General features: G+C 36.5%; 4 protein-coding genes and 1 non-coding gene across 6 annotated transcripts; 1 reads left to right on the top strand and 4 right to left on the bottom strand.

Annotated features, from left to right (window-relative positions):
- Positions 1-9303: 9303 nt before the first annotated feature.
- On the bottom strand, positions 9304-10445 carry J3458_020208 (uncharacterized protein; the record flags this gene model as incomplete). Its single annotated transcript, XM_007817059.2, has 1 exon — positions 9304-10445. The coding sequence occupies exon 1, from the start codon at positions 10348-10350 to the stop codon at positions 9304-9306; it is 1047 nt and encodes a 348-aa protein (XP_007815250.1). The 5' UTR covers positions 10351-10445.
- A 1481-nt stretch (positions 10446-11926) lies between these two features.
- Positions 11927-14610, bottom strand: J3458_020207 (uncharacterized protein). The gene has a single exon (XM_007817060.2). The coding sequence runs from the start codon at positions 14428-14430 to the stop codon at positions 12205-12207; it is 2226 nt and encodes a 741-aa protein (XP_007815251.2). The 5' UTR covers positions 14431-14610; the 3' UTR covers positions 11927-12204.
- A 210-nt stretch (positions 14611-14820) lies between these two features.
- On the bottom strand, positions 14821-16389 carry J3458_020206 (uncharacterized protein). The gene is made up of 2 exons (XM_007817061.2): positions 15615-16389; positions 14821-15556 (listed from the first exon to the last, which is right to left on the bottom strand). Exons 1-2 carry the CDS (start codon positions 16203-16205, stop codon positions 15362-15364), a joined length of 786 nt encoding a protein of 261 aa, XP_007815252.2. The 5' UTR covers positions 16206-16389; the 3' UTR covers positions 14821-15361.
- Positions 16390-19023: 2634 nt separating this feature from the next.
- Positions 19024-19114, top strand: J3458_020205. The gene has a single exon. It is a non-coding gene; the product is annotated as a tRNA-Trp (tRNA).
- Positions 19115-19137: 23 nt separating this feature from the next.
- On the bottom strand, positions 19138-20033 carry J3458_022572 (uncharacterized protein). 2 transcript variants are annotated; one of them, XM_066123068.1, is made up of 3 exons: positions 19776-20033; positions 19499-19699; positions 19138-19399 (listed from the first exon to the last, which is right to left on the bottom strand). In XM_066123068.1, exons 1-2 carry the CDS (start codon positions 20001-20003, stop codon positions 19610-19612), a joined length of 318 nt encoding a protein of 105 aa, XP_065973080.1. In that variant the 5' UTR covers positions 20004-20033; the 3' UTR covers positions 19138-19399; positions 19499-19609. The 2 variants fall into 2 exon arrangements, with proteins under 2 accessions (XP_065973080.1, XP_065973081.1); XM_066123069.1 differs by having other exon boundaries at positions 19310-19399; positions 19499-20033.
- Positions 20034-20208: the final 175 nt, after the last annotated feature.

Raw genomic sequence — 20208 nt, 5'->3', positions numbered from 1 at the left:
GCTAGTTTTTAGGTGTTTTTAGAGTTTAAATATCCCTTTTATTTAACGAGATAATAGTAATTCTTTATATTCCCTTATACTTTAAGTATTTATTTAACTTCGTATTTATTAGTATCTTTTATTATAATATTTATAGTAATTATAAATTTATTTAATACTTTCTCTAGTAATAATATATAAAATATAGGGTGGATTTTTATTTTATTTAGTAATAATAATTTATAGTTAGTATTTAAGATTTTCCGTTTAATAAGAAATAGTTTAATCTTCTTTTAGTTAAGTTTATTATTAAGTTACTTAGTTTTAATGTTTTTATAAATAAGGTATACTTTATATCCCTTCTTTAGAATTAACGCTAATAATCTCTTTTTATTCGCGTAATATTTTATTTAGTTTTATAAAAATATCTATTCTTATTATAAGTGTTTTTATATTTCTATTATAGTTATTATATACGTTATAGCTATTAGCGCGTTTATATTTTATATTATATATGTTTCAATAATAGGGTTAAATCCGTAATTTACCTTAAATAATAATATCTTTATATTATTAATCTTAAAGCTATTATAAGCCTATTATACTAGTAATAGTTATTTTACTTAATTATTCTATTAATAGTTAATATAGCTTTATAAATATTATTTAAGTATTTAGTTTAAGATTTCTATTTATTTATTTAATTATAAGTGAAATACTATTAATAAGCTTTATTTAATTTTTATGGTTTTTATAAGGTATTTTTAAAAGTTTAAGGTAAATAATTTATCGCGATTTAATATAAGCTTTATTAGTAATTTATATTATATAATAACTATTTTAAAGAATATATACGTTAAGTTCTTAGTATTACTTGATTTTTTATATGAAATATAGTAGACGTATTTTATAAGTTTATTTATAATAATTAAAATACTATTATAAGCTACTCCTATTATAGGTTCTTTTAACTTTAATAGTTTAATAATAAAGTCTATTATAATAGGTTATTATACTCTTTTAAGTAATAATATTAGTTATAGTTCGCCGTATAATACGTGTTATATTATCTTTACCTTATTACACGTATTACATTTCTTAATAACTTCTTATATTATTTTTTTACTTTTTAAAAAGTTATACGATCTTCTTAGTCTACTAATCGTTTTTCTTATACCCTAATATTCGTATAATAGGTGCTCGTATATTTCCTTAATAAGCTACTCTTAAAGTATATTAAGAATATACTATTATTTATTATATAAGAAGGTTTTACCTTTCTTAAATAAATGCGTTTTCGTTTTTTAATTATTTAAATAGCTATTATTCTTAATATATAATATAATCTAATACATTTATATTTTATTTAGCTTAACTTATTATATTATATTAATTTCTTAGGTACCTAATATAAGGTTTTTATTCTTAATAGTATATAATAGGGGTGTATTACTTACTTAATTTTAAGTTCTCTTTTTAATTAAACGCGTTTACTCTTTTATTTTTAAATTCTTTATAGTATATAATTTAAAAGTTATAATTTATAAGGGTTTTATATTATTTAATCTATTATTTATTTAAATTCTTTATAGTTAAGAATAATATAAGATTCTTATAATTAATATAAACCTTAATATAATACTTTACTCTTATAAGATAGTATTTTTATTCTTTAAAGCACTTAATAATAGCTATAAGTTCTTTATTATAAATCTTATAATTAAGTTTAAGTTTATAAAGTTTCTTTAAGAAGAATATAATTAAGTATAATCTTTCTTAATTATCTTATTATTTAAGCTATTCGCTTAATATAAAGTTTAAGGCGTTTATTTTAAGCTTATAAGGTTTATTTTAATTAAGTGCTTTTAATATAAGTTTTAACGTAATTAAATCTTTTATCTTTTAAAATACTATAGCTTTTAGTTTATTCTATTAAAAGTTAACTTCTTTTTTTATTAGGTTTATAAGAGGTTATAAGATATCTTTATATTTGCTTAAGAATTTATAATAAAAGTTTATAAATACTATAAATCCTTTAACTTCCTTTAAATTCTTTAATATAAGCTATTTCTTAATAGTTTTAATCTTATTTAAGCTTATTTATATTTCTTTATATATAAGTATATACTTTAAAAAGTGTATAATATTCTAATAAAACTAGTATTTTAAGGCTTTAACTAAGAGTTTATTATTCTATAAAGTTTATAATACCTTATATATATATTATTTATATTTCTTAAGGGTATTTAAATAAATAAGAATATTATTAAGGTATATAATTATAAATACTCTTAGTTGTTTTTATAAGATTATATTAATTATTCTTTAAAAGGTTACTAGTATATTAGTAAGCCTAAAAGATATTATTAAATATTTATAGTATTCTTTATTAGTTTAGAATACTATTATTTACTTATAGCCTTCCTTTATTTATATAAGATTATAGGCTTCTTTTAGGTTAAGTGTAATAAACTATTTAGCTTTTTTAACCTTATCTTTAATTTTCGTTATAAGCGGTAATAGGTATTAATTCTTAATTATAATCTTATTTAAGTATTAGTAATTAATATATAATTATAATTTTCTATTCTTCTTTAATATCTATAGAATTAAATATTCTATTAGAAACTCTAATAATTATATATATCCCTTTTATAATATATTCTTTAAATACTTCTTAAGCGCCTTATTTTACTTAGGGTTCTAGAAATAAATTTTATTAAATATTAGTTTAATATTAAGCTAGAGTTTAATCTCGTGGTTCTAGCGTAAATACTCTAATAGTTTTATTTCTAGCTTTTTACTAAATAGCTTATTATACTTTAAGTATTTCTTAGAAATCTCTATTATCTTAGCTTTTAGCTCTTTAATAATCACATATATTTTTAAAGGCCTATTATAGTTTAAATAAAATACCCTTTATAAGCTACTCTTAGCTTTATAATTGTATTCTAGTAAATTCTATTAAAGTTAACTAGTTCTTTAATTAACTCGTAGATTACTTGCTTATAATTAGGGTATCCCTAATATAATATTATATTTTAAAATTACTATAATATTTAACGTAACTTAATATTTCGTGCCTTATATATTAACGAGAAGTTACGCTACTTCCCTATTAACTACTTCTTAATTATACTTTATTATAGTTCCTTTTATAATTATAAGTTAATAGGGCTTATCTTTAGGTATTTAAGGTAATTATAATTTATTAATAAGATTTAGCGAGATAAAATTTTCTTATACTTTACTATTAATTATTACTTAAATCTTTTATTCTATTATAATTATATTATTTATAAGGTGTATTATACTATTAATATTTATAGTATATAAAGACCTATTAGATCTTTATTAAGGAATTAATTTTAATTATAATAATAGCTATTATTTCTTAATTTATTATTTCTCTTCTCTTATTATTTAACGCGTATCTTTAAGCGTTATTATTAGCAATTATCTTTTAACGTATTATTAAAGCTTTCTTAGTAATCGCTTAATCTACTATTTATATTAATTAAACTTAAGCTAAGCGAGTTACTTATAGTTATATAGTTCTCTTTCTTCTTATATTATAAGATTATAGCTTAGGTAATATATATATTATTCTTAGTATAATATAACTTTTTATTTAATATCTTTAAATTAGTTTATTATAATTTTAATTATATTATAAGGGTTATTCTTCTTTTCTTTTATTCTTATAAAAACTATTTATTATCTTACTTATTATTAAGGTACGTATAGTAATTATTATTATAATAAAAGGTTTAATTAAAAAGTTTATATTTAATTTTAGGTTTATCTTTTTTAATTAAATAATTCTCTTTTTCTTAGATTCGTTCTAGTAAAGGTTTACTTTTTAGTAAGGGTATTTAATATTTCTAAAAGTTATTAGGTATTAGTTAGGTTTTAAATTTCTAATCTTTATTTAAACTAATATTATTTATTAATATAAGGCTTTCTTTATTACTTATTATATTAAGATTTCGCGTAGGTAAGTCTTTTTAGTTTATAGTATAAAGCTTTTTACCTTTAGAAATTAGCTTTTATAGCTTCTTTAAAGCTTTACATTTATTTGTAAAGTATTTAATCTTATTATAATTATAATAAGTTCTTTCTCTTTTCTTATTTATAGTATTAAGTTTTATAGGTTTAACGTGGTACTCGTATACTATTAATATTTAATGTAGCTTATTACTATTAGGTTTATTAAACCTAGTATATAATTTAAATTTCTTATAACTTTTTTTATAATGTTACTTATATAAACGGTTATTTACCTTAATAATTATTTTAATAAAGTTATTAAATAACTTAAAATAATCTTCATAATAAATATTATTCTTTACTTTTTCTTTAAGTTCTTAATAAAAGACTTTTATTTTAGGTTTAATATTTTAGTTAAGTTTTATTATAATACGTTTAAACTCCCTAGTATAATAAGCTATAAATCTAGTTTACTTAAGTTAAGTAAGCTATTATATAGCTTCTTTATACTTATTAGGGTTTTTAAATGTAATAAGAAGTTATTCTTTAAAGATTTTATAATTAAAGAAGATATAAATAACTTTTACTTTAGCTTTAGCATTATATTTAAGATGTATATAAAGGGTTAGCTTCTACTATTCTATTACCTTTTTAGTTAAAAGGTTATTAATATAAAGAATCTATAACTTAAGCGTTTTATAGATTTTCTTATTAACTTAAAGGTAAGCTTAAGCTTATATAAGAAAGTTTCTTATATCCCTCTTATAACTATTATATAGTTCTAGTTTAGAAAATTTTAGTATATTATTATTATTAATAGAGAATATAAGTGTAAGATTTTAAACTATTATAAGTTTCTCTTCTCGTGCCTTAAGTTTTTTATAGAGATTATTCTATTAGTTAAGAAGCTATTAATTTTACTTTTTAAGCTTAATAATCTTATTATAAAGGTACTTTATTATCTCTTTAAGGTTAATAGTCTTTTCGCTTATAGTAAATATCTTAGAAGTTATTACTACTTAAAGTTTTAAGGTAACTTTATTAAATAGAATTAATTAAAATATAATAGTAGCTTAGGTTTTAAGGTATAATAGGTTTATTTCTTAGAAAGTAAGTTAAATTAAATACTATAAAGTAGCTTTTAAGTAGTATTATAATAAGGCTATTAAGAGTATAACTCTTAATAGTAAGACTATTACTTAAATTAATTAATAGAGATTTAAATTACTTAATTATAGGAATACCCTCTTTTTAAGTACTCGTTTATCTCTTTATTATAGTCCTAGATTATTTAAATCGCCTAATAATTCTAATAATCCCATCTCATTAGATTATTTATATAATCTAATAAGCTATTACGTAACCTAATATTCTTATTAGTTAGCGGCTATACCTACCCTTGCTAGTGCGGCCTAGCTTCCCGCGTCTCGTGTAGTGACGTTCGTAACATTACTCTTAAGAATACCCTTTATTAGTTTATAAATAATCTTTAAGGTATACTTTTAGTAGCGGTTATAGTAGGTATTGTTAAAGCGATAAAGTTTCAGAAACAGTAACCACTAAAGCTTACAGACTTTACATGTATATACTAGCCACAATAATTTAGATTATTGATAACAGAGTTTTAGTCTTAATAGTAAATGCCTTAATTTTAATATAATTAAGTTATAATTTATAAGTTTAAGCCTAGCTTATATATACTTATTTAACTTACTTTAAAGTATAATATACTTCTTTAAGATAATTTTACTTTATAAATACCCTTTCTTATTTATAAAGCTTATAATTAAATAGTTAAGTAAGGCTTTATATAAGGTATTTAATTAAAAGATAGATTTTATTTACGTAAAAGATTTAACTTTACTTTATAAGCTTTAATAAAGGTATAACTAATAAAGAGTCTTAAAAATCTCTCTTAAATATTAAGTATTAAGACTTTTTAGCTTATTTATTATAGTTTTTATTTAATTTTAATTAATTATATTATATTATAAGAGAAGTTTCTTCTTAGCTTTATTTTAATTACTAGTAATTATAAGAGTTTTAACGCACGTTCTTTTAAGAGAAGTAATATTACGTTTTAATATCTTTATTTATTTTTTCTTTAAAATAATTAAGGTAATTATCTTCTTCTTAAATTCCTTTAAAAAGTTAAAGATATTCTCTCTATTAAAGAGTTTAACTTTAAAGGCTTTTTAAAATATAATTAAAATTTCTTATTTACTTAAAGCTTCTTTAAGAATTCTAATAAATCCCTTAAAGTTAAAGCTTATACTAGTAAATAAAATAAGGTTTTATTAGCTTATAACTTTAAATAAGTTTTTATTATAAATTATAATAAAATTAATTAATCTTAAAACGTTTAGCTTTTTAATTATAAGCTTTTCTTTCTTTAAGTTAAATTCTTAAAGAGAGTATTATTAATAAGAATATAAGTTCTTTTTAATAACTTTTTATTAATTAATAATAAATAAATTAATAAAATCTTTTCTTTTAAATTCTTTTTAATTATTTAATTAATTATATTTAAGAAATATTTATATCAGTTTACTTAACTTAAGAATAATCTTTTATATCTCTTTTAAAGATAATTCTATTATAAAGATAATTTTATAAGCTAAAATAATAAATATTATAACGCTATTTCTTATAATTAACTATAAGATTATAATTATTAAAGATACTATAAGAAATATTATATTCTTTTAATTAATTAATTAATTCTTTCCCTTTTTAATTCTTTTTTAATTAATTTAAGTTATTCTAATAAAAGTCTTCTTTTTAATTATAGGTTTATTAATACTTAAAGGGTAAGTACGTTCTTATTTTAATTAAAGACCTTTAAAATAACTCTTTATTTTTAGCTTAATTATAGTAATTTCTATCTTATTATAATTTCTCTTTACTTAATTAAATAATTTAAATTATCTTTATAATTTACTTATAATTTCTTTTTTAATTTTAATTCGTTTTATTATAATTATAATTCTTTTATATTCTCTTAAACGTAAATATTATTAGGCCTTTATACCTATTTAAATTTATTCTTATAGCAGTTAAAAAGTACCTTTTATAAGAGATTAAATGATTTTTTCTTAATAGAAATATCGCTTAGGTAAAACTACTATTTTTATTAGCTTAAACGTAATATATATATATATACTTATAACTCTATACGTGGTATTATAATCTAGTTACTTTTTAATTCCTATAACTTACTTCTTAAGAATAATAAGGTCCTTAAATAAGTAATAAATTAATTTAAATAAAGTAATTAAATGCTTTTAAAATACTAGTAATTTTAATTACACGTATTATAAGCTATAGCCTATTATAAGTGTAAATAAGTACTTAAATAACTTAAATAATTTAATTATATAATATAAGCTTATATAAGGCTAATTAAAAGACTTAATAAAATATTAATAAAAGACCTTATAAAACTAATTATAAAGGTAAAACTTATTAAATTAAAGACTTATATATATACCTATTCTCTTATACTAATAACGTAGCTACGATTAAATACACTATTCGGCTTCCTCTAACTTATAAGCATAGATGCCGCCACACACTATTAAGGAAGATTTAAAGAGATAATTATTATCCCTATAAAACTAACGCCTAAGAGCTTTAAAGTGTAGGTTATAGCCTAAAAAGGCTACTTTTTATGGTGGCTTTAGCATATACTAAATGCTACGTTAGGCCCTATTACTAAATAATGCAGCTGAAAGCGGAAAAGGGCTATTAATAACGATAATATTACTTTAAACCTAACTTAAAGTATTATTATTACCCTAGTAAATCTACTACTAAAGTAGATATACCACGTCTTTTTAAATAACCTCTTTTTATTACTAGACCTCTTTTAAGCCTTACGAAAAATTAGGATTAAAGCTACAGGTACTTATTGCATTAATTATAGCTTATATAAGCTCTTTATATAGGCTAAAAAAGATAATATAAAGGGTAAATATTAGCCTTAAGGCTAGCTTAAATATATACTTACGCTTAATAGACTTATAAGAGCTCTTATAAATATATTTCTTAGTATTTCCCTTATTAACTTATCTCTTAAGTCTTTAGGTTAATTAATATGCTTAGAAAGATAATACCCTTATATTATTATTAACTACTATTTATATAAGCGAGAAATTTAAGGAAAAGGTTCGCTGAAAGCTACTATTAACGCAGCTATAATTACGGCTAATTAAGCAAAAATTTAGTGATAAGCCCGTAAAGGTTCTTTTTATACCGTTAATAATAGCGGATTATAATAATTTTATAGGTGCTATTAATATTAGTAATTAATTACGAGCCTTTAAGGGATTTAATTACCGGATTTATAAGGGAAGTTAACGGGTAATTACGTAGACCTTTCTTCTTAAGATAGCCCTTATAAACAGTTATATTTTATAGGCTTATAATAGTCTAGCTTAAAAGCCCTATAAAAGTTAACACGATTAGCGGCTTTAGCTTATAAAGAACCTTTTTAGGGCCTTTAAGAACGGCTTTAACTGGGAGAGATTTTAGGCTAGCGACTTTTTTACGCTTATATCACAGTATAATCTTATCCGTTAAGGGAAACGGGCTAAATGCCTCGCTTATTAAGGCTTTTAATGTGGTTAAATTCGGTTATAAGGCTTAAAAAAGCTGCTTATAGAGGTCTCTGGGAATAGCCTTAGAAGGCGGGCCCCTTACTCGCGTTAAGGCTGTAATAAATGTAATGTAGCTCTTTATAAACTTAGAAACTATTAGTACTTATACTATTATACTAATTCTTAGTAGGAAAATGTACCTTTTAATTTAAGACTTTTTATTAGTTTATATCCTTGTTCGGTACGAAAGTGGCACCTTAGCGCACTCAAAGGGATACGAATTTAAGTGGAGTCTCTTAAAGGCTATTAGCAGGCGGATTGTCAACGAAGTAGACGGCATTGCGAGGATCGTATACGACACCACTTTAAAGCCTCCAGGCACAATTGAACTAGAGTAATTGGATAGCCTCTTAATAGGATAGCCTCTTAATAGGATAGCCTCTTAATAGGATAGCCTCTTAATAGGATAGCCTTTTAATGGGACGTTAGTTAGATAGCCTATAAGCTAGTTACTTTCTTGCTGTGCTTAGGCGGCCTAGTTCTTTGATTACAGTGGTGGCAGATTAAACCTAAGCCCTAGCTGTGCCCTAGTTACGAGGGCACGGCGAGGTATTCAAAGACAACTTTGTAATCTTAGATAGTAGGAGGTTCAGAGATTAATATCGTCATTCACACGACCCTACCTAGTGGCTAGTGTATCGCGAGACATCCTTAACCATCTCTGTAGTCACTCTGCTTACAACCCAGTCCTAACAAGAGGTGCCAGAAATCCGATCAAGTATGAGAGAATGACCCATTGATAGCGGCTTCCTACCGAAAACATGTCCTTTGCCATCGACCGCGCTACAGCGAGAGTGCTGTATGCCTGCACATTCTGGCCAGACCAGACGTTTGTGCCGTTTTTGGACAGAAGCGCTGGCGTCTGATTATCTACAATGCTGACCATTATCACGTAGTCCATGATGGCCCCTATGACGGTACCGAGCATTTGGGCCGCAAATGTCGCCTTCGGCGGCAGATGGGCCAACTGGGCCAGCTTCAGATCCCTCAGAAGCCACTGGCCTTGCTGGATGCCGTTGAAGCCGAACACGGTAAAGTACATGTTTGCAAGCGGCTTCCCCGGCAGTAGATAACCGCCTAGCATCAAAATAACGGGCTGCTGGTCGAATTGAAACCCGGTCAGACCCATTTGGGCACCGAAAAAGAGGATGAAGTGAGCCGAGAAGAGATTGGATACGAAGAATGCCCACCAGGGCAGCGTTGAGCCGATCTTGTAAAGTGTGATGATGCCGATAGCAAAAGACAGCACGAGTACGAGCCCATACCACCAGTTTGGTACCTCGACGTACCCGTTTTGCATCATCAACTTGTAGTGCGGATCTATGTCCTTGTCGTCAATCACCCTTTGTCGTCGCGCCGCCTCGTCCCCGGAGCCATACCTCCTCCAGGAGAAGTATGTCGAGGCCTGGAAGAGCTTTCGTAAGCTAGATGGCCGCAAAAACGCCCAGCCGTCTTTGAGGTCGTTGTAATTCCACAGCAGCAAGTGGACGATGGCAGCGGTGATGCCAACATTGGTAGTGATGAGGCGGAGCACGTATGAGCCCGATAGGTAAGGAAGCCCCTGCTCAGCAACCAGAGTGCTGTTGATGGTGTTGTCAGAGTTGAGAATGGCGGTGAGGTTGTACTGCACGAAGTTGGTCGCGTTTGACGAGCCGTGGTAGAGCAACTGCGACAGGAGGGGAAACTTGATTGATTCCCAGACATTCCCGTAGTAGATGCCCATAAAGAGCACAATACAAAGCAAGTACCCCGTCAGGCTATTCACGAGCGTGAACAACGGGTACCACAGCGGCGAACTCAGCCCGGCAATGTAATTTCAGTTGAAGCAAAGCCCCAGGAATCCGAGGCCTTCGTTATTCTGCGCCCCTCCAAACAGGTTGGTAAACAGGAGGCTGTCCTGCAGCACGGACGCAAAGACGCACAAAATCAGGCCTAGATGTGAGTTGGAACAGTAATTAGTGGTTCTTGTATTAACCTTGTGCACAAAGGCAGTTATTTTGAAAATGAGTGTCTCAGTGACCTGGACAGCTCCCGCCCCCCGGAGTGGTGGGATGATGATGAGTTATTTCTGCTCCTATAGCAGCTACGACTCGACGGCAATTCTGCCGTCTAGGAGTTTCCATTGACATGAGCTGAAAACGCCGCGTTCCCAAAGTTCCCATTTCCTTGTTCAGAACCGATAAAAGCGCGGGAAAGCAGCACGCAAGGTAAGCCGGCGAGATTGGTGGCTGGTGCTATGAGACATTGCATAAATATAATAGATGCAGTGTTGCCCTACGATGCGGCGTGACCACTAGGAAACATATATACATTAATAGTAAATATGCCAAGGAGGAGAAAATCAACTCTGGATAGGCATACTGATAGTTTCTCCCCAGCTTGGTTCCCTTGCCGGTCATGCTTCTCAGGCGCCAGGCTATAAATCTTGATCCGTACTCGGATAATCAACAAGTATTCCACGACACTGGATGAGCCTTGTCAGAGAGCCTGTTTGAGCCCACACTGGGCAGGATATCGCCAACATATCACAAGCGTGTGGTATGTGAAGAAGCCAAGCAGCGGATTCTTGTCTCGCTGCGAGAAGGTAGAGTGCAGAGATATACTCCGTATACTTGTCTCAGTTGCCCCATCAGCTGGGTCGAACTGTTCAGATTTGCCTACACACTTCATGCTCTGCGGCTGAATGGGACAGTTGGCATAACCACAGGTTGAGTATCACCCAACCTGGCAGCTTTTTGGATTATTTGGGCGGGGAGAGGCGCTCTCCCAAGGTCGACTGTCATGAAGGAAGGCAGGAAAACATTTTCCTGAACCTGACAAGCCATTGTTGGCAGCCCGAGTGCTCTACCATTCCAGCCAACATGACACGGTAGGCCTTGCTTTTCACGCGCCCCGTCTCAATACCGACATATTTACAATAAAGATTGCATTCATTTTGTAGCAGCATCACACTCCAAGCATCTCGCAAGCAATAGGCCAAGTTTGCATCACCATTATTCTCCCACAAAGACAAAGACACTCCCTGTAGTGTCTTCCTGACGCAATGAGTAGAACTGCAACAGGCATCGGGCACATACCCAGCGTTTGCATCGTCCTCTCCGGGACCATGCGCAGCCTGACGGATCGACTTTGACGGCCGCTCGAATTCCGGCTCATGATGACGCAGCAGTGTCTTTGAGTCGTGTACTACACGTGATATCGTATGAGCTGATATACCCAACAGGCTCAAGGGGGCTATCTTGACTGAAACTGGGCCTTCTTCATCCTGGGTTTTCGGCGTTGCCGTTGCGGCCAGGTGCTACACCAATCACGATGAAAGCGAACAGGCAAATAGCCGTATGCCACGACACTCGATTATCATGGGTTACTGGACAAAGGTGTTCCCCCCAGCTCACTCGGCACGGTACATATAATATCTACAGCGTATGTATTGCCTATTCTGGTCATACTGCTGTAGGGCAAAGGGTGAGTTTCCTCCAGCAGACTGTCTAAGTATTTCGTCTCCAGCGCGAAAAACTCTCCTTGTGTTGGCGCATTTCATACCCATTGCAAGCGGTCCTTTCCGTCTTATTTCGCCCTACGACACCGGGGTGGTCTGTACATCAAATATACCATTACGCCAGCCATCTTGGCGATACTCAAAAATATTCTGCTCTGCGTCGCGAGCCTCCTCCTCCCACACCTTGACCAGGCTCCCCGGCGTGTACCGCCCTCGGAACACGCCTTTCCCAGGCTCGACGCCGACTCGGGTGTGAATGTCGGCATCAGGCGGCGGCGCCAGACGAGCAGCCACTGCGCGAACAAAGGTCCAGAGATCGCTGGGGTTGCACACACGAGTTGCGCGAAGCCTTTCTCGCGCAAACAGCAGCTCTCGGTTCAGAGTCCTCAGTCCCTCATCAATCGCCGACGATATCTGCTTCTCGAGCACTTTCCGCAGAAGGGGTCGGATAAACGGCTTAAGGAGCCACGCGATACAAGAGAACTTGGACTTGCTGAGAGTGTACTCCAGATGGTGGACCTTGACATGCACGCTGCGCAAGGTGACAAGCTCCTCTAGTCGCTGTCGCCCAATTTCCACGTTCAGGGTGACGTCTATGCCGCGCTCGTCGAGGTGGAAGCTGGTCAGGCCTTCGTCGACGAAACGAAGGAGGCCCGAATGCAACCGGAGCCAGTATCCGAGGTCATCGGCTGAAATGGACATGCCGGCCAGTTTGATGGTGGACAGAGAAAACACCGAGGAACTAGTTCCAAATTGAGATTTGGTAATGTCAATGTCGTTACGGGTTGAGAATTGTAAATTATACGGCAGGAATGAGCTGTTGTTGACCGTATGTCCCGGCTCCAGGATGAGATTCTCCATTAGCAAGTCCAGTGCTGGCGTCGAGACTTCTAGCCGCGGAATTGGAATGTACTGCACCGCCTGAACCAGCAATGGTACGAAAGTGTTGATGCAATCTCTTACGAGATCCGAGTTTCCCATCTCTCCTGACGGGAACAATATGTGGACGAGGCGTAGCGAGGTCGAGGTCATGTTTTTCACGTCCTTGTCCTCAGTCGTGGATTGAAGGGCGTGTTGGACGCTTCGGAGGAGATTGTTAGCATCCTCGCCCATTGACGACCCGGACGTGAGCTCCTTGAGTCGATCACGTAATTCATCAAGTCTTTCGTCCACGTTGTCGAAAAACTCGGGCTTGGAGAGCATGTCTTGGACCAGGTTGACAAACTGGCTCACAAATTCATCTAGGTTTTCATCCGTTCTATTGTGCTCAGCAAAGGCCGAAAATGATGCTCTGACCTTGTCCCAGCTTTCGCGGTCACCAAAGGAGGAAACAAAGAGCCAAAAGTTGTGGACGGCATTCTCAGCTTGGCTACTGTCTTGAATGCTGCCCTCTAGTGTCTCGACTGCATCCGATCCCACCGACAGGTATATTTTGAGATATTTCTGCAAAAGTCCAGACAGCGTTGACAGAGACTCAGAGTAGTCAGTCCTCTTCCGGAGATTCTTGACGGCGTTCCGGAGGCGGTTCACCAGGATGTCTTTTGCTTCCTTATTCATATGCTCGGAAAAGCTTGTATAGGCTTCCTCTCCGACGTGTACGGCTTCCTTGTAGGCAGTTTCACCGACGTCCTTTGCTTGGTCCTTTACATGTTCCGAAGATGCAGGCTCCTGCGCGTCTTGATCCGTCTTCTTCAGAGCTTCCATGTCCTCACCCGGAGTGTTAAGCTTATCGCCAACCTCTTTCGATACGTCTCCCAACGCGACGGCGGTGTCTCGGAGAACTTGTCTTGCAATAGTAGCCAAGTCGGCAACAAATACTCGAAAGTCGCTGTTCAACATGGCTAGGGACACGACGGTGCGCAGACTCTCGACTGTTGCAGAAACATCCGCACGGGCTTTGCTTTTGGACATGTTTTTCCTCACATTTGCCACATCAACATCCAGCCTCGCCTTGGACAAGTACCAGATGAAATCCTGGATTTGATCCTTTGAGTTTTTTCGCTCGAGCAGATCGATGAAATGCTGCAGCCATAGTCGCGTTGTTCGTATGAGTGCGCGGCCTGAGTTGCTGAGGGCGCTCTGCTCCGAAGGGTTCAGAATCGCTGCACTTAACAGGGCTCGCAGGTGAATGATGACTTGTTCATTCGAGGGCATGTAGCCATTTGACATGGCTCGAAGCATTTGGTATGTGTGAAGCTTCTCATGGAGTCGAGCTTGCCGCGTCGTTTCTTCATTGTATTGAGGCAGCAATGGCTGTCGCTCCACGTCGTCGTCATTCGAGCCGCACAATCCAAAGCAATCCATGATGACTAGCGATGCCTGGGAGCCTTACTTGGTAGGAGCGAGATTGTTGATGGGTTGACAACGCTGCACCCCAAGAAGTTGCAGTCGTATTAAATCGTGTCTCACATGTCTTGAAATGCTTCTTTTGACAAGTGGGATGTGTCGATACGGCGATGGGCCCATTTAAAGAAGCCGAAGTCGTCTGGTTCAATGTTGAATGTTCGATGGCTGCACCAGACGTGTCTTTGACGTCACGCTAGTTGGCGTTCATTGATGACGCCTAGCTGACGGACGTGGCGGGGTTGCCCCTTCCAAAACAGGACTAGTCGTGCAACGTCAACGGTCACAAGCTTTTGCACCCAATCTTCAAATGTTCCCTCGAATAGTATTTCTGCTGTGGTGTAGCCTTGGCCACGACTTGCCTGCCCAAGCACGGTTCCGATATACGCCATCTCGCTTGCAGGCTTCTTCACCCTTCGAGACTCGTATGATCTGCCAGCTGGCGCTGCACTGCGTCATGGCTTGCGAGTGAGGGAGCGCATTTCATGAACGGGCGGTACATGTCCGCAAATTGGTGTGGAGGAAATGGTATATGTCACGGTTGAGTCATGGGCTCGAGATTCTTATTGACACGGCGAACGACTTTAGTATTGAAATGTATTCGATGAGTTATCGGGTAGGTCTCCCTTTATATCAAACGCTTAGATTTCGGTAAATTAGGCGATGTGCTAAATGGCGGCAAAGGCAGGGGTGCTGTCGCCTTTATGATTTACGATGCAAAAGAACCAGCAGAACAGTGAGCCGTTCTCGAACCGTAGCCACGAATTTTATATACCTGTAAACCATGGCCAAAGAGGGAGACAGCACGTCCGGTCGGGTCTCGAATTATGCTTTGAACTAGTCTAGAGATTTGCCTGTGGACTCGTGTGCACCATCCTGCAACAATAGGTGGCTAGTCCTCCTCCAGTTCGGGATAGTGCCTCCAAATACCGTCAGAATACTGGGAGCGGCGATCACTGGCAAGATATGCCTTGATGTTGGGTCGTTCCTTGACAACCTCGTAGAGCTTGAAAACACCGTCGTATTTTCCGGAATCTCGCATCTTCTTCATAGTCTTGGGGAAGGCGAATTCCGTTCCATCAATGCCCTGTTATTTACGTCAGTCTCTCCTTCTGAGCCGCCTTTTGCTAGGAATGGGAACAAACCTGAAAAAGCACCAAATCGGCATATGTCAGCTTCCCGCCGTACAACCACGGGCCATCTCCGCTCGCCTTCCCATCCAGTACGCGCTGGATATAGGCAAGGAACTTGGGAAGCCGCTCCTCAATAAACGACTTGGCTCGCCTCTTGGCTTCGGGCCTCTGGGCCTCGTAGTAATCCGACACAGCTACAGGGTGGTGTGTGTCGTGGACCTCATTGGAGAAGCCGTCCAAGATGGTCAAGGCTATTTGATTGATGTGGTAGATGCCGTTGCCTTTGGTGGGAGCCAGGCCAAGCTTGGGTCCGAGATAGAGAAGAATGTTTGGTGTTTGGGAGAGACGCAAGTCGCCGTGTTTGAGGGCTGGACAAGCAAAAGATGGAGGGTTCATTTCATCACCTTTGTTGTCAGCATCCATGAGTTTGAGAACCGTCGGGACAGCATCTCCGCCCGATTTGGCGGTATCAATGTATGAAACCCCAGCTTCCTCAAATAAAAGGCGGACAAACTCGCCGCGTCCGGGAATGTTGGGCCAGTAGATGAGCTCATAGGGAGCTTCATTGGCGGTCTTGACGCGCTTGGTGTCGGCTTCGGACATTGTGGTTTCCGAATGAGCGGGTTCTGGCGGGCAATTGATGAAGAAGGCAATGCGATGAATATTGGAGAATCAAGCAGCACCGGCATCAAATGGATTATGGATGATCGTGCGGGGAATTGCGGGGCTCGAGCCGTGGAGACAAAATGATGTTGAGGATTGCTCAAGGAGAGGAGCCATTGGTGTGGTTTTCTAGATGGTAACTTTCACGGTTCACCATGGATCCATGTTGCAATCAATGCAATGTTTCGCCCACGAAGCCATCCTCGCCTGCGAGATCAATCCTCACGAGCCGGGGCGCACAAAGTACATATTGCATAACACACCGTGGTGCCTCAGATACAATCCTTACATGTGCAGCCATGAATGCATCCTCCGGGGGGGGTTCACTGTTTTGCACTGGCACCCGACGACTGGACTGAGGGTGCCGCGGTCGGCGATATTGACGATGGAGCAAGGGATTGGCATCAATGCTGCAATATCTGCGGCAAGGGTGGTTAGAGGTTTCAGGGTTAGGGTTCCGCATGGTAGTCTGTTCGCCAACAGCCAAGACGCCGCTGCTAGCTCAAAAAAGGAGTGGTCCTTCCGACAGCTCACCACTAGGGTGTAAAGGTCCATGGGTACCCGTGTGAGTTGCTTACCCGTGGGCTTTAGGTAGGTAATAGGTAAGGAAAAAAGACTTAAATAAATTTATAAGGGAAAATAAGATACTTATAATTATTTATTAAAAATATTAAGTGTTTTTAGGTACTTAAATAAGACTTATATAACTTACTTTATACTTTAAACTTAAGACTTATTATAAATATAATTAAATATTAAAGGGTTAATATTAATTATTATAATTAATTATTATAATTAATATAAAAAAATTAATTTATATTATTATATTATATTATTATACGTTTATAGGTATTTATAAGGTAATTATCTTTATATTAGATTACTTATAGTATACCTAAATTACCTATATAATAAAATAGGTAGCCTATAAATAACCTAAGAAAAACTTAGATACCCACGGGTGCCCACGGGTACCCGTTTTTACACTCTACTCACCACGGCCCCTCGTGCTGCCAACGTCGCCATGCGAAATCGTTTAACTCATTTTCCTCCTCTTCTTCCTGTTTTTATCTCCCGCGTCCTCAACTTCGCGTCCACCGCTGCGAATTGAGCATGCCCTGGGAATGTTTCTCATCGTTAACGTCCGGCCCCCGGTGCCGGCCCCTTTTGTCACAGTCGTTCCCTTCACCATATGAAGTGCTTCCACGAGAGCTTTCTGTCGATGGAGAGGGAGTCCCTGGCTATAATTCCAGGCGCTTTTATCCCGCAAACCCGGGTGATATGTTAGAGAATAGGTATCAACTAGATGTGAAAACCGGTTGGGGCACCTCCTCGACAGTTTGGCCGGGACATGATACGCAGAGGTACATATTTTGGCCACTTCCTTTTCAAGACTTATAGTGTGCTATTTATTGCGCCATTACGGTGGGCCGTTTTTGGCCAAAGATGGTGAGTGTAATCTTGATGGTGTGACAACAGTTATTAACTGGGCGAATTAGGCTCCTATGTACACGTTGATTGGATACCCAGTAGGCGAAAACCAGACCAGGAGCTGCCAGAATGTATACGTGAAGAGAGTCATGCCGAACGATTACGCGAATTTTTAAGGAAAATGCTATTCTGGGTACCTGAGGAGCGTGCCACAGGGGCGAAGCTATTGAATGACCCGTGGTTGAATACAAACCCCCACGGCAAATAATTGACACTCGTGGTGTGTGCCCTTGAACATTTCGGCGGGCGATGACCTCCGCTGCCCTTCCTATTGTTTTTTTTTTTTTTTTTTTTTGGATCACACGAAGTTTCCTGGCACACTGTCCATTGAAAGGCTAATAGATAACCCGTTTGAAAGACTTGGCACAAGAAGCAGTTGGTTTAACAAACAACATCTAAACTGTCAGTGATTCGCTTGTTCTCTGGGATATTCATTCCGGATCCCCCCCGGTCAGCTAACATGGAGCATTTACACACTCATCCTTTTTTTTTCCCAGAATTAATAAGGCAAGGAATTCTAGATGTCTCGTGTACATGCTCTCGCCGCCGTAGAAAACGGCGTTGAGAAACTGCATATGCATACCACCACTCTGAGAAACGGCCAACACAAATGGCCCGCACAGGTTGCAAGACACAGTAACTACGGGTATTGTGTAATTGTTTGAAACATTAGAATAGAAATTTGGGGAGAATACTTGGACTTGTGCGATGGGAGGAAGTCTTTCGGCCCAAGGCTGCTTCAACGAATATCCGCAGACCGACTGTCCATTCTCTACTCGAAATGACCCCAAGAAGGAATACCGCCAAAGTTCCTCCCGAAACCCGATGGAAAAGACCTGCATGCGAGGCCATGTGAAGGTGATGGTGATCTCGAAAGGCGCCTGCAAAGGGCCCTTTGACGCTCTGCCTTACCGTCTGACAAAAAAATTTGGCGTAGCCAGTGGCCATCTTTCATGTGTCAATATACTCTACGACACTTGTACTATCTGCTGTGATTCAATTCCCCCGTATGCGCGACGGTAGATACTCGCTCTCTCCATAGACTGTCGCGTTCAGTCGCCAGAATTGTTTTGCCATTTGCGCAATATATCTATTGCGACATTGTTGGCTGCCAGTACGTTGCGTTCGTTCTGTTAACAGCGTGCCCAAGAGTCAAATGTGAAAATTTGTCGGTGGAGTCTCTGCCGTTTCTCCAACAGCGGTGCGAGTTTCCCCGAATATAAGCGCCTGCTATATATAGGACAATAATAGCCCATCTGTCATCAGTGGGGGGCTGGCGCAACGGTAGCGCGTCGGATTCCAGTTCAGCTTCATTACGAACCTCCCGAAGGTTACCGGTTCAAATCCGGTGTCCCTCAGTCTTCTTTTTTTTAGTTCGCCTCCCAATCAAAGGATTACAGTCAATTGTCAACTACTGAGGAATTGGCATATCTCAGCTCCTTAAATAGCAGTAACCTATCAAAGGACAAGTAACGCTGGAGCGTGGGCTAGATGAATTTTTGAATGGATCATTTGCCATGTGGGTGGTGGTTCATTTTGGCCACCTTTACAACCATAATGCCGTTTCCCATTAATTATACTCACTTTTTTACCATTTCACAACAACTTATATAATCTATGCTCTTATTCACTAATACCCAATGCTGCGATACCCTATCAACATGTATTCACCCAAACGAGGGGCAGGCGACAATGGAAATAATAGCCAACTACCTGGGTACGGAGTTATGCACATTACCTACTAGTGAGGAATAGCAATATACATGTTACGCGTCTCCCCATGATTCCCGGCGGATCAGATAGTCTGGCGTGCAGGCTACATTTTGCCACCTTCGCATTGGAACTGCGAATGGTCACATGAATTTCCGCCCAACTTGGCATTCAAGCTTGCAGTAAACACAGCCATCCTTCTCATATGTACAGCCGGCCATTCGCACACAACCCTTGTACTTAACATGTTAATCAGAACGCCCGACACTTGACGGTCTCAAAAAGCACCCAAAGGCCGGCGGTACTTACACCCATTGGAGGACATTTATCTCCAGACGCGTCTGCCAACGGATGGGCCAGGCACAAGCTGACAAAGATGGTGACAAAGACAGTGGTAGCTCGCATTTTGGCATGATATTCGTCGACGATTGTGAGTGGAATTAAGGAAGGATTACTTTGAGGCAGAGATGCTAGTTGCACTGGAAATCTCGTCCCATTTGTACCTGGCAAGAGGGAGGACCAAGAGGCCGTGTCCATGGCAAGAGTATAAACCTGACAAGGCGGCAGGATCACGCCACATCTTGATGCACGTCAACGGTCGCCTTCAACAGCACAGCACAACTTGCCCTGAGGGCGCTGCTCCACAGCAGGCGCAGCTGCAAAAATAGTATCAATTGATGTTTAATTACCAGTCTGACATGCGCATATTCGGCTGCAGATGGAACCCACCAACAACAAGCAG

The sequence above is a fragment of the Metarhizium acridum genome, assembly GCF_019434415.1.
Source record: "Metarhizium acridum strain ARSEF 324 chromosome Unknown scaffold_572, whole genome shotgun sequence".
Classification (NCBI taxonomy): domain Eukaryota; kingdom Fungi; phylum Ascomycota; class Sordariomycetes; order Hypocreales; family Clavicipitaceae; genus Metarhizium; species Metarhizium acridum.
Note: the sequence above shows the minus strand (reverse complement) of the source record. Positions and strands in the feature narration are given on the sequence as shown.